The sequence below is a fragment of the Mastigoproctus giganteus genome, chromosome 12 (assembly GCF_048544385.1).
Source record: "Mastigoproctus giganteus isolate SK-2022 chromosome 12, ASM4854438v1, whole genome shotgun sequence".
Classification (NCBI taxonomy): domain Eukaryota; kingdom Metazoa; phylum Arthropoda; class Arachnida; order Uropygi; family Thelyphonidae; genus Mastigoproctus; species Mastigoproctus giganteus.
Genome location: NC_143586.1, coordinates 154,908,724 through 154,921,530, shown reverse-complemented (window position 1 = coordinate 154,921,530; position 12,807 = coordinate 154,908,724). Strand labels below are relative to the sequence as shown.

At 34.1% G+C, this 12,807-nt stretch overlaps 1 protein-coding gene across 1 annotated transcript in view; it reads right to left on the bottom strand.

The window, feature by feature from the left end:
* The window catches only part of LOC150077528 (oxysterol-binding protein-related protein 8-like), a 169,414-nt gene that overhangs the window by 36,563 nt on the left and 120,044 nt on the right, over positions 1 to 12,807 (bottom strand). Inside the window, exon 12 of the mRNA XM_090386936.1 lies at positions 8,357 to 8,482. Coding sequence (XP_090243062.1) covers positions 8,357 to 8,482 — 126 coding nt within the window. The remainder of the gene's footprint in view (positions 1 to 8,356; positions 8,483 to 12,807) is intronic.

The window sequence follows — 12,807 nt, the reverse complement described above, 5'->3', positions numbered from 1 at the left end:
AGCAGTCCTTTTCTTTATGTAAATTCTCAGGAAATGGTGGTAGAATTGCAGGAATAGACACTGGTAGAATTGCATAGAATTGCAAGATTTGTTATATCAAGTCACTGAGGGTAATAGCATAGAAAAAAAAATTAAATACAGCCACTCCCAGATTAACATAAGGGTTGCGTTCCACAGAACGCTATGTAAGTCGGAATTTCCCTAAATAAGCATTTAGGGAAATTTCACACTTGCAACTATGCATACTGAATTTGATGGAAGCAAAAAAGAAATGTTCAATGAACATGTAAATAGAATTATTCAATTTTTTTTATCTCATGCACAGGAAAAATTAACTGTACAAAATTACAAAAAGAGAGAGGAGACAGGCATAACATCAGCAAGTTTTACCTTTTGAGCATCATTGCCAGAATTAACTCTCCAGGTGATAAGCACACTGCTGTGGAGATTAAAAAGGGGTTTTTTCCAACACATCACAAAATTTCTCTGCAGCTGCAGAATCGGCACTGCCGATTTCACCGCATACTTATATGTTTTAGAAACCAGCGTGATGCTTGAACCTATTAAACCACCCGTTGCTTGCCAAGAACTTGGCTTGGGGTTTGCCGTATTTATCATTATCTTCATAAATAATTCTTACTTGAATGGCCATTAGATTCAGGTGCACTTACTTCTGAATCTGATTTTCCATTCATATTATTAATAGCTTTTCCATCTTCATTATAGCACCTGAACACTGTTTTGTGATCACTGTTGGGGCAAACTGGCCCCGATGTGAAATATGTTGATCCTTTAACATGTTCTTTTATATACGCACTGTCCCTTAAAATAGTATTCACTGTTGAAGCAGTGAGACCTAATTCCATGCAATAGATGACAAACCTTGTCCTGTTTCGTACTTAATCATTTTCATCTTCATTTCTAAATCAATTTTGTTTCATTTCCTAGCAGTGCCAGCACTTGCATTTTCCATTGGTCCCTTTCCCTTCACCATTATAATAAGTAAATAGGAATGAAGAGAAGCTTCTGAAATTTTATTTATGTTTTTTATATGATTGAGATTTCAGTGAAGGGGAACTCATTTCACAATAATAACCTAAGGTAAAAACCCACACAATTCCAGTTATCGGTATTATCGCAAATGCAATAAGATCGAGTTTACTACCCGTTTATAATAGATTGCGCTAACAGAAAAGCCCAATAAACCGGCAAGTGAAAATTGTTTTTATTGTTTTATGGTAGTGACCTCCAGAAATATGTTTTAGAAAAATATCACAAAGGCTTTCAAAATTGATTCTTATAATGGAACATATGATAACGATGAGAATGTAGGGCAATTTCCATTATAAAAATGACCTTTTAGAGAGATAAATAGATTAGTTATATTTCCAAGACCTTGAAAGTTGAAATTTTCAACTTCCAAAGTCTTGGAACAAATTACCAAAAAAACCAATGTGCTATTGAGTTCACATTATGATATTTTCACGATACCTCCATTTATTCCTACGGGCTACAAAATACATTTCCACAGTTTTTTTAAGTTTGCGCCGGCTGGCAAAAACTTACGTAAAGGCGAATTTGCATAAGTTAATTATTACGTAAGTCGGGGAGTTGCTGTATATATAAAATGGAAGGATAAGGAGAATTCAATGCATATCTGATGCTTGCTGTTTAGGTTACCACCTCAGTTTGCATGGTGAACTCTGACTTCACAAGCTACTATAGTGATAAGGTCTGACATTGTGGCTTCCCTTCCTCCAGATACTCACTGTACTTGATCGTACAGTGAGTATCTGGAGGCAGCTCCTAGATGACTCTCTAGCCACCAATTAAAAGATTTCTCCTGCAAATCCTTTTGTCATCCGAGAGCCTTGTAAATCTCAATCCAATCTTCTCTAAGGTATCTAGTTATCAAGCCACATAATCTGTAGGCCACATAATCAAAGCCTTTCCTCATATGGGTGCCCTTTTTCCAATTTCACCAAGTCCACTGCCTATCTTTCAACCTTCCTTTTCAAGAAGTTTGTTTCCACCTCTTTTCCACCTAAATACTTGTGTATTGGCTAGCAAAAAATGCATCCTCAGTTCAGTTCCAAACTCACCAAAAAATTTACAATTTATAGAAAACAAGACCCAGTGTTAACGTCTTTTGGGTAATTCTCTATTACTTATTTTGGAGATATTGGTAAAAAAAAAACACTTAGACGTTATCCCTCATTATGATACAGTGAAAAAGATTAACAAAATAAATTCCCACTTCATCACTTATTTCATTGATGCCTGTATCAAGAAATCCATTAGTGGTGACCTATATATGCCGAAATAAAATAGGATTATTTGTCTATCTGAACTGTTTTTACTTTTAATTGCAGACTTCCCCTGCATGACACTCTTAATTGGGGCTGTAAAAGCAGTGCTAAGTGAATTCAAATTAAGCAGGGAGGATTTTTCTGCAGAATATTATGTAAATAATTTTAATTCACTGGTGTCACCAGTGATTCTTGCTGATTTTATAGCACCATTTCTCTAGATAACAATATTAAATGCAATGGAAACAGTTAGAGCTTTAAATATGAATTTTAAATACATAAATCAGTCAATAAAACATAAAGTATATGTTCAATAAAATTAATAAAATGCAAGAAAGCTTACCTTAAAATTACAGAATCTTATATGCATACTGTATTTATATTATTTGCAATAATAGTTTGTTTGATTTTAAAGTAGTTCAAAGCCACTAAATGCAGTATAAACATAGCACTCATCCAAATCTAGTCTTTTTAGAATGACCAATATAGTTTCCATTGAAAAGTTTTCCAATAGCTTTCAACCTTTTTTACATTATTAGCATTAGCTGACTCACCTGATCTCTTTGATTTCATAAAAAAAAAAGTTCAAACTATACCGCAATCTAAAATCAATCACCCAGACAAAAGGTACACAAACAAAATGTAAACCAAATCTAAACTGAAAACAGCATTGTTAAGCAGCTAACATGCTCTGTGCAGCTCAAAGCAACTTCCTATCAGGAAATGACAGTTCCTAAAGAGAAGTTTATAAACAACAACTCAATAAACTTCAGCTAATTACAATCCCTGAGCAGATATTCCTTGTTCAATAACACCACCAAGCAGGAGGATGTATAAAGTGTATATTTTTGTAATATGCAAGAAGTAGTGCAGTGGAGACTTTGATATATTTGCCACCTATAGCACTGAATGACCATAATGTTTTACAACTCTGGACACAGGGAACTTGTAGAAATACAAACAGCTACAGAAAATGAACACAGAGATGTAAACTGCCAATGGACATGATAAATAACTTTTGAGGGGAAAAAACAGACAGCTTTCAAAATATCTCCTTGTCATAAATTAGAAATGCTTTGCAGCATTTTTAAGTTTAGTCAGCAATTCACCCATTTTCTTGTTAATCACAGCATCAGTTAAAAGTCATTTTAAATCAACACACTCTTTCAAAGACAAGTACTGTGAATTGCAGTTGATAGGAAAAATGAACAGAAGGGCATTACAGTAAAAAAAAAAAAATTTTTTTTTTCAAGGTGGTTTCTCAGATACCCAAACACCTCTTAATGGGTAACTCCTCACAAGGCATTTAGCTGTTCTGGGTGAACTGAGCACAATTCTGGAGGAGAATATCAAAATATACAGAGAGCTATAGAGAAAATCGCATGATAGCAGGGGATAATTTTTTTTTTCACTGACAGATAGGTGGATAGATTGAGAGACTTATTATTTCTAAATCTTCAAAATATTGAGCACTTTTAAACCAATATTACTACATTCAGTAGCAACCAATAATTTACTACTTGAAATGGAATTTACACAGTCAGCAAGTGAAAGTAGCAAAACTCAGATCTCTATGAATTAGTTGGTAACAATGCAGGCCTAACAAATAGAAAGGTCCATGTTTTGAATCCGATTGATGGCTAGAGAATGTTATCTATTTTTTTAAACACTTAAAATTAAGTCTGCCAGTCTCATGTGGAGACAGTAAGACTTCCATACATATATATCAAATTTTTAATAGAAAAGAGATAAAGAAATCTATAAAAGGATTATCAGATGACTCTGGAAATTATTTGTCCATGATCTCTACACTGTGTCCCTGGAAAGGTGTGACTCATAAGAATTGTAAATCATCATATTGTTGACACTTTCTTTTTTCGAATCAATATTCTGCACAAAATGCAATAAGTTCTATGAATGCAGATGGCATAAGTGGGGTATGGAAAATGTGGCCTCAAGTTGCAAAACAAGCTGTATATTCACAATCAGTTTTCCTGGTATTGCATTGTTTCACACAAATCTTTTTAAATTAGTAGCAGACTGACCTTTTATTGAAGCCATCAGATTTCCAAAGGTTAATTTTATTTAGCCACTATTTTGCTATTCAAATAAATGTAAGATTAACCTTTTTGTAATAGTAATAGAGGATTGTGATGCAAGAAAGCAAACATATGGGCTTATATAGCATCAGCCAAAAAAAAAAAAAAAATCACACAACCATTTCCTCTAAACGTCCAGTTCCTCTTTGAATTTATTTAAGCTATCAAATTCCAGAACGACAGATAGAAGTTTGTTCCAGCAATTAATCACCTGCTGGCTAAAGGCAAATTTCTGCACATTTATTCTAACTTTCCTCAATTTGAATTTATGCCCCCTTAGGTTCGTAATCTGAGCAAGCGGGAGAATCCCAGTAGAATTCAGCATGCTCAACCCATTCATGGCCTTATACATCTCAATCAGATCACCTCGCAGGTGCCTAGTTTCCAAATGCTGCAATTTGCAGGACTTAAACCTTTCTTGATAAGAGGACACCTTCGTTCCACTCACCAATCTTGTTGCCCTTCTCTGTACATGCTCAAGCAAATCTACATCCATCCTAAAATGAGGCCTGCAGACCTGTATGCAGTACTCAAGGCGTGGCCTGACCATTGCCTTATACAGAGGGACAATCACCTCCTTTTCCCTGCTAGCAAAATTTCTGTATATCATTGACAAAACCCCATGACCTGCTCTTGCAGCGTGTCTGCACTGCTCAGAAAATTCATATCTCACTGCATAATTCCTCCCAGGGCTTTTTCATTTTCTACCGCCTTAAGTGTAGTACTAGACAGTTGGTACGTTTCTCTGGGGTTACTTCTACCCATATGCAGTACTTGGCACGTGTCAATGTTAAACTTCAGTTGCCACTTCTTAGCCCACCTGCCCAAATTTTCTAGATCCTGTTGCGGTAGCGCACTGCCATTACTGTCATTAACAACCCTGCCAATCTTTGCATCATCTGCAAACTTCGACACTAAGCCTGATATACCTCTACCAATATCATTGATAAATATACAAAACAACAGTGCGCCCAACACCGAACCCTGTGGGACTCCACTAATAACATTAGTCCACGAAGCGCAGCACCCATGGATTACCACCCTCGGTCTTTTCCCACTCAACCACCGTTTTATCCATTGTAGCAACTTACTCTTAATATCATTCTGCTCCAATTTGTACAGTAGTCTTCCATGCACAACAGTGTCAAAAGCTTTCCTGAAATCCAAGTATATGATATCAAAATTATTTTTTGCATCCAGTTCCTTTTTAACCACATCATAGTATACAATCAAATTTGTCAGACAAGACTTTTCCTTAACAAACCAATCTTGTGTCTTAATTATTGCTGCAGTCCTGTCTAGATGATCCTGCAATGCATCTTTAACCAGTGACTCCATTATTTTACCCTGAACAGAAGTTAAACTAACTGATCTGTTATTACTCATGTCACCCTTCAATCCCCCTTTGTGAATTGGGGATACATTTGTACATCTCCAGTCCGTGGGGACTTCTCCTGAGTGCAAGGCTGCTCTCATAATTACGGCTAATGGTTTGCTTAGTTCCTTTGCCGTCTCCTTTAATATAAATGGATAGATCCCATCCACCCCAGGTGCCTTTCTTATGTTTAACTTCAACAATTTCTCCTCCACTTTGCTTTCAGTTATTACAATATCATTAAGCACCCTGTTACAGTTTGATAAACTTTTGGCATTTTCCTTCCTTAATACCTCCTCATGTGTGAATGTAGATGCAAAATACTCATTCAGTTTGTTTGGTATCTGAGTAGGATCATCAACAGTTGAACCATTAATATCAAGTGGACCAATCTAATTCATCCCCTTCCTTTTAGAGTTTATATAAGTAAAGAAATTCTTGCTGTTTTTCTTAGCATCCTTTGCCAAAGATTTATCGTAATCTTCCTTCACTTGCCTAATCTTCTTCGTGACTTTATTACAGACTAGCTTATATCTGCCATAGGCTTCTATGTCACCTGATAATTTAAATACATCCCATTCATTTTTCTTCTCTGCCATGAGTCTCATTAGTTTATTTGACAACCATTGAGGCCTGATCCTTGAAAATAATTTTTAATCAGTATGAAAAGTCTAGTAGCTTCCATGATTAATTCTTTGAATGGTTCCCACTTACAATTTGCTGTTGGTAACATCATCAGTTGGTCCCACTGTACAAAATTTAAAAACTATTAACTATTTATATTAAAACTAAAAACTATTTATCTTTTACAGAAGCAAACCCTTCCCTTTACCCCTGATGGTAATTATATCTTTAAGTAAATCCCACATCAGCACACTGTGATCACTGCCACCTAGTGGTTCCTTTACCTGAAAATTCTTAATACAGAAATAATCACTGCTGATAACCAGATCAAGAGTATTATATCTGGTTGCCTCTCGAATGTACTGTTGCAGAAAACAATCATCTAATAAATCCACAAAAGTCTTGCTAGTGTGCGAGTGACCAATTCACAAGTTCCAGTCAATATCAGGGAAGTTAAAATTCCCCATTATATGACATTCTGATTTACTAGCCCTCTATTTCTCTGTAAAATTGTTCATTGTACTCATTAGAGTTATTAGGCCTAGAACACACTCATGCTCTTATTTTTGTTTTCCCAGTGCTTATGTCACACCAAACTGACTCAACATTGCACTGTCCATCTATGTCAACTGGATACACGTCCTTAGATTTTATGTTTTTCTTAATTAACAGCATAACCCCTACTCCCTTCCTATCCTTGCTGTACACATTGTACTCCACAAACTCTAATTCTGCATTCCTAATATCTGTGTGACACCGTGTTTCTGATATCCCAACAATACTACTATACTTCTAGCATTGGTGTACATGCAAGTATACATGCACCTATTCTCATTCTTAGATACCCTAACACAGCCCATGTATTTATTTGTTTCTTGATGACTGCCATCAGTCCCTGAAACCATCAGCACCCCTTGCTCCAGACCACTGCTCATTCTAATAGAAGTAGTGCAAGAATCACCTTCACCTCTGCCTGTGATTATTTTTTTTAAACTTTTAGTCTGTGAATCCCTCCCAAGCTAGCAGTTTTCTGACCTACCTAATGCTTCCTTGATAGCATCAGTAAACACTCTTGCACCCTTTCTATTTAAGTGTATCTCATCCCTGTAGAAGCAGTCTCTCCTGTTAACAAGATGTGATGTCCTTTGTTTGAAAGTAGTGGAATAACAGTACAACTCATTGACAGAGTTATACTATTATTGCACTGTGTTTTTCTGTAGGAATTAAAACAATTGCATTAACTATTACTTCTAGTCTGAAGTTATAAGTTTACATCTTGCTAGCTACAAAAAAACACAGAACAGTCCTCCCAACTCCATGTAATTTAATAATAATTTATTTTTATAATAATTAATATTTATAACTAATATTATAATTGATTAATTGAATTATTATCAGTTAATTCTGACCTCAGAAATACAAAATGTATATATGTTTATTTTTATTATTCTTTATGTTGAAGATATATTTTTTTTTGTCCATGGATTTGAAGGAAAGAAATGACAGCCCAAATCTACAGAACTTATAATTTAAAAATACAGTACATAAAATGAATTATAGACTTAATCAACGATAAACTTTCTAAAACTACTTTATTGATAAGAATATTGTAACTACTGACCTGAACATTGAACAATTTATTTAAAAATAAAATACATAGGCATTAAAGTAACTATAAAAATAAAATTTTAAATTTTATAGTTATTTTAATGCCTATGTATTTTATAGTTTTTTTTTTCATAGTTATTTTATAGTTCTTTTTTATAGTTATTTTAATTTTTTAATGCTCATGTATTTTATTTTTAAATAAACTGTTTAATGTTCAGGTCAGTGGTTACAATATTCTTATCGATATGAGTGTACCTGATGCACGAGGTCTCTTCTATTACAAATTATGTTTCTAAATCATTATGTTCTTATAAAGTATTTTACATAACATTTGTTCACACCTCTGTTCTTCTGTCTTTGAAAAATATTTCACCATCCCAATGACCCTCAATTGTAGTCAAGGTTTCTTTTCCTAATTTGATTTTGCCTGTAACAAGATTGCACTGTTCTGATCCTCCTAGAAATGGCTAAAAAAAAAACTTAATAAATTATTCATCTAAAAAAATATGCCTTTATCAAATTTATTATTAGAAATTCAAATTATTATCCACTTTTGAGTAATATATTCATGAAAGTTTAATGTTTTCTTTTTTTTCTTTTAACATAAAAAGACAGCAAACGATTTAAAGTATAAATTTAGCAAGTTTAATATTAAAACACCTACAGTTGGAATATCCTGAATAACAAATTCATACTTTAGCATCAATTGGTAAATCTGTTTTCTCATGACAGGTTATCTTTTTAACTGTCCTTGTACTCTTTCTACAACTATAATCTTAATTACAAGCTACCTTTGTAGAACGATATTTTTTTACAATATATGTTATGTAAACAGATGTGATGGCAGTCTTTGAGCAACTGACCAAATATAGTGCACACTACAAAGATCTGATTGTTATTATGCTTTCTTGAAATATCTGGCTATATGTGCCTCAGTTATGATCATTAATATTCAGTTTTATATATTAATATTCATTATATATTAATATTCATTTTGCTGCAATATGTTTGGGCTTTCCAAAGATAACAAAGCTGATTCTGCAAGACATGTAAGAAAAAGGGTTCCCTGGTCAGAGGCACTGAATGGAGTTAAAGAAAAGCCTTGGAATAATCAAATTTATCATTCCTTTAAAAATATAACAAATTGTTATTATATAACTCAATAACTATTTATATAAAATAGTTATTGAGTTATATTATTATTATTATTCATTATTTATATAAAAGCCTGCAGGCTTTTATAACAATGTGACAGGCTTTTGTATAATAATTTAACCTACTGGTTAAATTATTATACAAAATATAATTTTGTTCGTCAGAATCTAAATATAGACAAAGTTATATTTTCTCAGTTTTGGATGTGACCAGTTATTGTTTACTTGGAATGATATGCATAAAGCACCTGTCAAGTCCAGTGAAACTGTAACTATTGTCTCCTTCTGCTTCACTATGAAAGTTTTGGAAGCTATTGGTTTTAGTGTAATGTAAACAAATGTTACTCAACCACTGGTTGATGCAGTGAAGTCTAAGACTTCTGAGCACCTGAGAACGGATAAGTTTTTGAAAAATTATACTGTTTAATTAACCTAATTAGTATATTAAATTACCTTCTATAAATAGTTTTATAGTCCTAGTCCTAGTCATGTTCGTTAGTTTACTTTTTAAATTTAGCTAGAGATTTTGTAAATAACAAATTAATATACATCATCAGCCATTTTCAATCCACTATAGGATGAAGGTCTCTTGAGAAACTTTCCAGTTCATTCTGTTTTGTGCAATAGACATCCATTTATTACCCACAAACTCATGAATTTCATTTGTCCATCTCCGTCATTGTCTTCCAGGTTTTCTTCTAGCTCCGCTTGGAGATACCATTCTGTTATTTTCTTAGTCAATCTGTCATCATGTCTTCGAGCTTTGTGTCCTGCCCAAGCCCACTTTAGTTCTTTAGTTTTGATAAGAATGCCCTTTACTTGGGTTTGCTGCCTAATCCACGTGTTTCTCTTCTTATCTAACAGTCTGATTCCTAATATAATTCATTCCATTCTTCGCTGTGTAGTTTTCAGCTTCTCTTTCATTCTTTTGGTGAGTGCCCAAGTTTCACTTCCATAAGTCATGGTGGGGAGTATAGACTGGTTCATTATTTTACGTTTCAGACAAATTGGAATATTGCTCCTCAGTATGTGACTATATTTCCCGAATGCTATCCATCCAAAATTTATTCTTCTCTTGACTTCCAGCCATTTATTATTACAACTAATGACTTGTCCCAGATAAGTATATGAATCCACCTTTTCAATTACTGCTCCTTCAATGATTATATCCCTTTCTGGGGCATACTTGTTCATCATTACTTTTGTTTTAGCCATATTCATCTTTAGTCTGAAATCCTTACTAACTCTGCATAACTGATTAAGATTTTCCTCTAATTCTTTGGGATCACGGCTTATGATCACAATGTCATCTGCAAATTGTAAATGGTTTAGGTACTCTCCATTAACATTGACTCCTTTCTGCGATCTGTCCAATCTTCTGAAAGCTTCCTGAATGACAGTAGTAAACAGCTACAGATTTATTGTCTCCCCTTATTGAACTCCTGTTGAAATTTTAAACTTGCTACTGTCTTTGTCTAGTCTAATAAAGGAGGTAGTGTTCTCATATACAGTAAACCCCCGCTATTCACGGGAGTTACGTTCCTGAGAAATGTCGCGAATACCGAAAACGCAAATACTGAGTTATGGCTCCATAGTAATAAAGGGGTTCCGCTCCAAAGTATGAAATATATAAGAAAAATTAGTCTAAAATTTTGTCTATGTATGTATTATATGTACCTTCATAATATGACTATGTACATAGACAGTACATAGTGAAATGCAAGCATGTGGCATTGAAATGAAAATAAGAAACAATTTAATATTTATTAGAAATTTCAAACCAGCGCCTTTGCTATCTAAAAAACTTATTCCGCCAGTGCTATCACCAGTTTCGCGAAAGTGTTGATAAAGGAGTTTTGCCTTTTCACGAATGATGAGTGAACTTACGGAATTTTATTTTGAGTTTGGTCTTCTATCCACAGATTTAAAGCTTTTCCATTTTTTCTAATTTAACATCACGAGTTACAGAGCAAATTTTTGAAGCAATTAGCGTGAAAAGTTTTCACGGACACTACGGCGGATTTTTTCTTCTGATTTCTTGATTGATCGTACTGTTGACTCATTGATTTTATAATGTTTTGCCACTGAGGAGACACTTTCACCATTAGAAATTTTGTCTAATAACTCAATTTTATTCGCTAATGTCATCACCTTCTTTGATATTTTCACATTTCCCTTGTTATTCCCTTGTTCAGGACGGTAACATCATTCACGATATATCTCCTGTTAGTGAGGATAAAGCCGATTTCATTAGCTGTTAATCCATTTGGGCTCTTCCATGTCCACTTTCTGTTCACCCTTTTCTTGAAAAAACTGTTCATTACTGACATTCCTCGAGATTCTGCAAATTCCACAAGTCTTTCACCTCTCATTTCTTTCACCAATTCCAAAATTTCCTATAGTTCCCCTTTCTGTTCTGTTTTGTCTCTTTCCGACCTTAGCATTGAAATCCCCCATAATGATAGTGTAGTGGGTTTTTTGCTCTTCTAGAAGACTCTAAATTTCGGTGTACATTTCTTCAACCTCTTCATCATTATGGCTCGATGTTGGTGCATAAATCATTATAACTTTTAACTTGTACCTCTCAGAAATCCTGAGTAGTCTTAACACCCTTGGTGATGTACTTTTGAATTCCAAAATGTTGTTTTTTATATCTTTATAGACCAGAAAGCCAACTCCACCTTTGCTCCTTTCACTGTTTCCATTGGTGTACAGCAGATTTCCACTTGATAAACTTATAAGTGATTCATTTCTTCTTGTTTTAGCCAAACCAATGATATTCCAATTCACATTTTCTAATTCCTTTTCCAGCTCTAATATCCTATCTTCACCAATAATACCCTTTCTAATATACATAGAAACCTATGTATTGATGATTTGGCACAAATATCATATCTTATATGTTATACTGTGGTGTGTGTGGTAGGGGAACTGTAGTGTTTTAACTGTGGTAACTAGGCATCTGGAAAGTACGAATAACACAGGTAGGTATTAATAGATAATTTTATAATTTTGTTATCTGTTATAATTAACTTATAAGTTTAAAAGCATAATGGTAAACATACAGCATAGCGTAATACAGTGTACAAGTTAACATAATTAAAACACTAGAATTCCCCTACCACATACCACAGTACAAGTTTTTTTTTTTTTTTTTGGCTGATGCTGTATAAGCTTGTTTTCTTGCATCATAGCCATTAAATAATGTAAACTTGATAGCATAATACATATCACTACTGCACAGCTGGTGCATAGTGTTATTATTGCATTTTAGTATATTAGTTTAGTATAGTATTCTCAATTAAATTGAATTTAAACGGAAATCATGCCTCACACCAAAGCAGAAAAACAAAGAGCTCAAAGTAGTGGGAGTGGTGTGTGGCTCGTGAGAGAACTGAGAGGGGAGGCAGTTGTCCTCCAAATCAAGTCTTACAAAATGTATTACTTGTTTGATGTTTATGGATCTATCTGGAATGGGACATGATACAGACAAGAGGGATGGCTCTTCATGTGTTTGATGTAAAGAGTGTGAAGATGTTAGATGTTAACTCAGCATTCCGATGGGAATTTACGAGAGCCTGAAGAACAAGGTGGATACCCTTGGAAAGAATTAACTGGGGGCCCATGAAGCTCTCAGC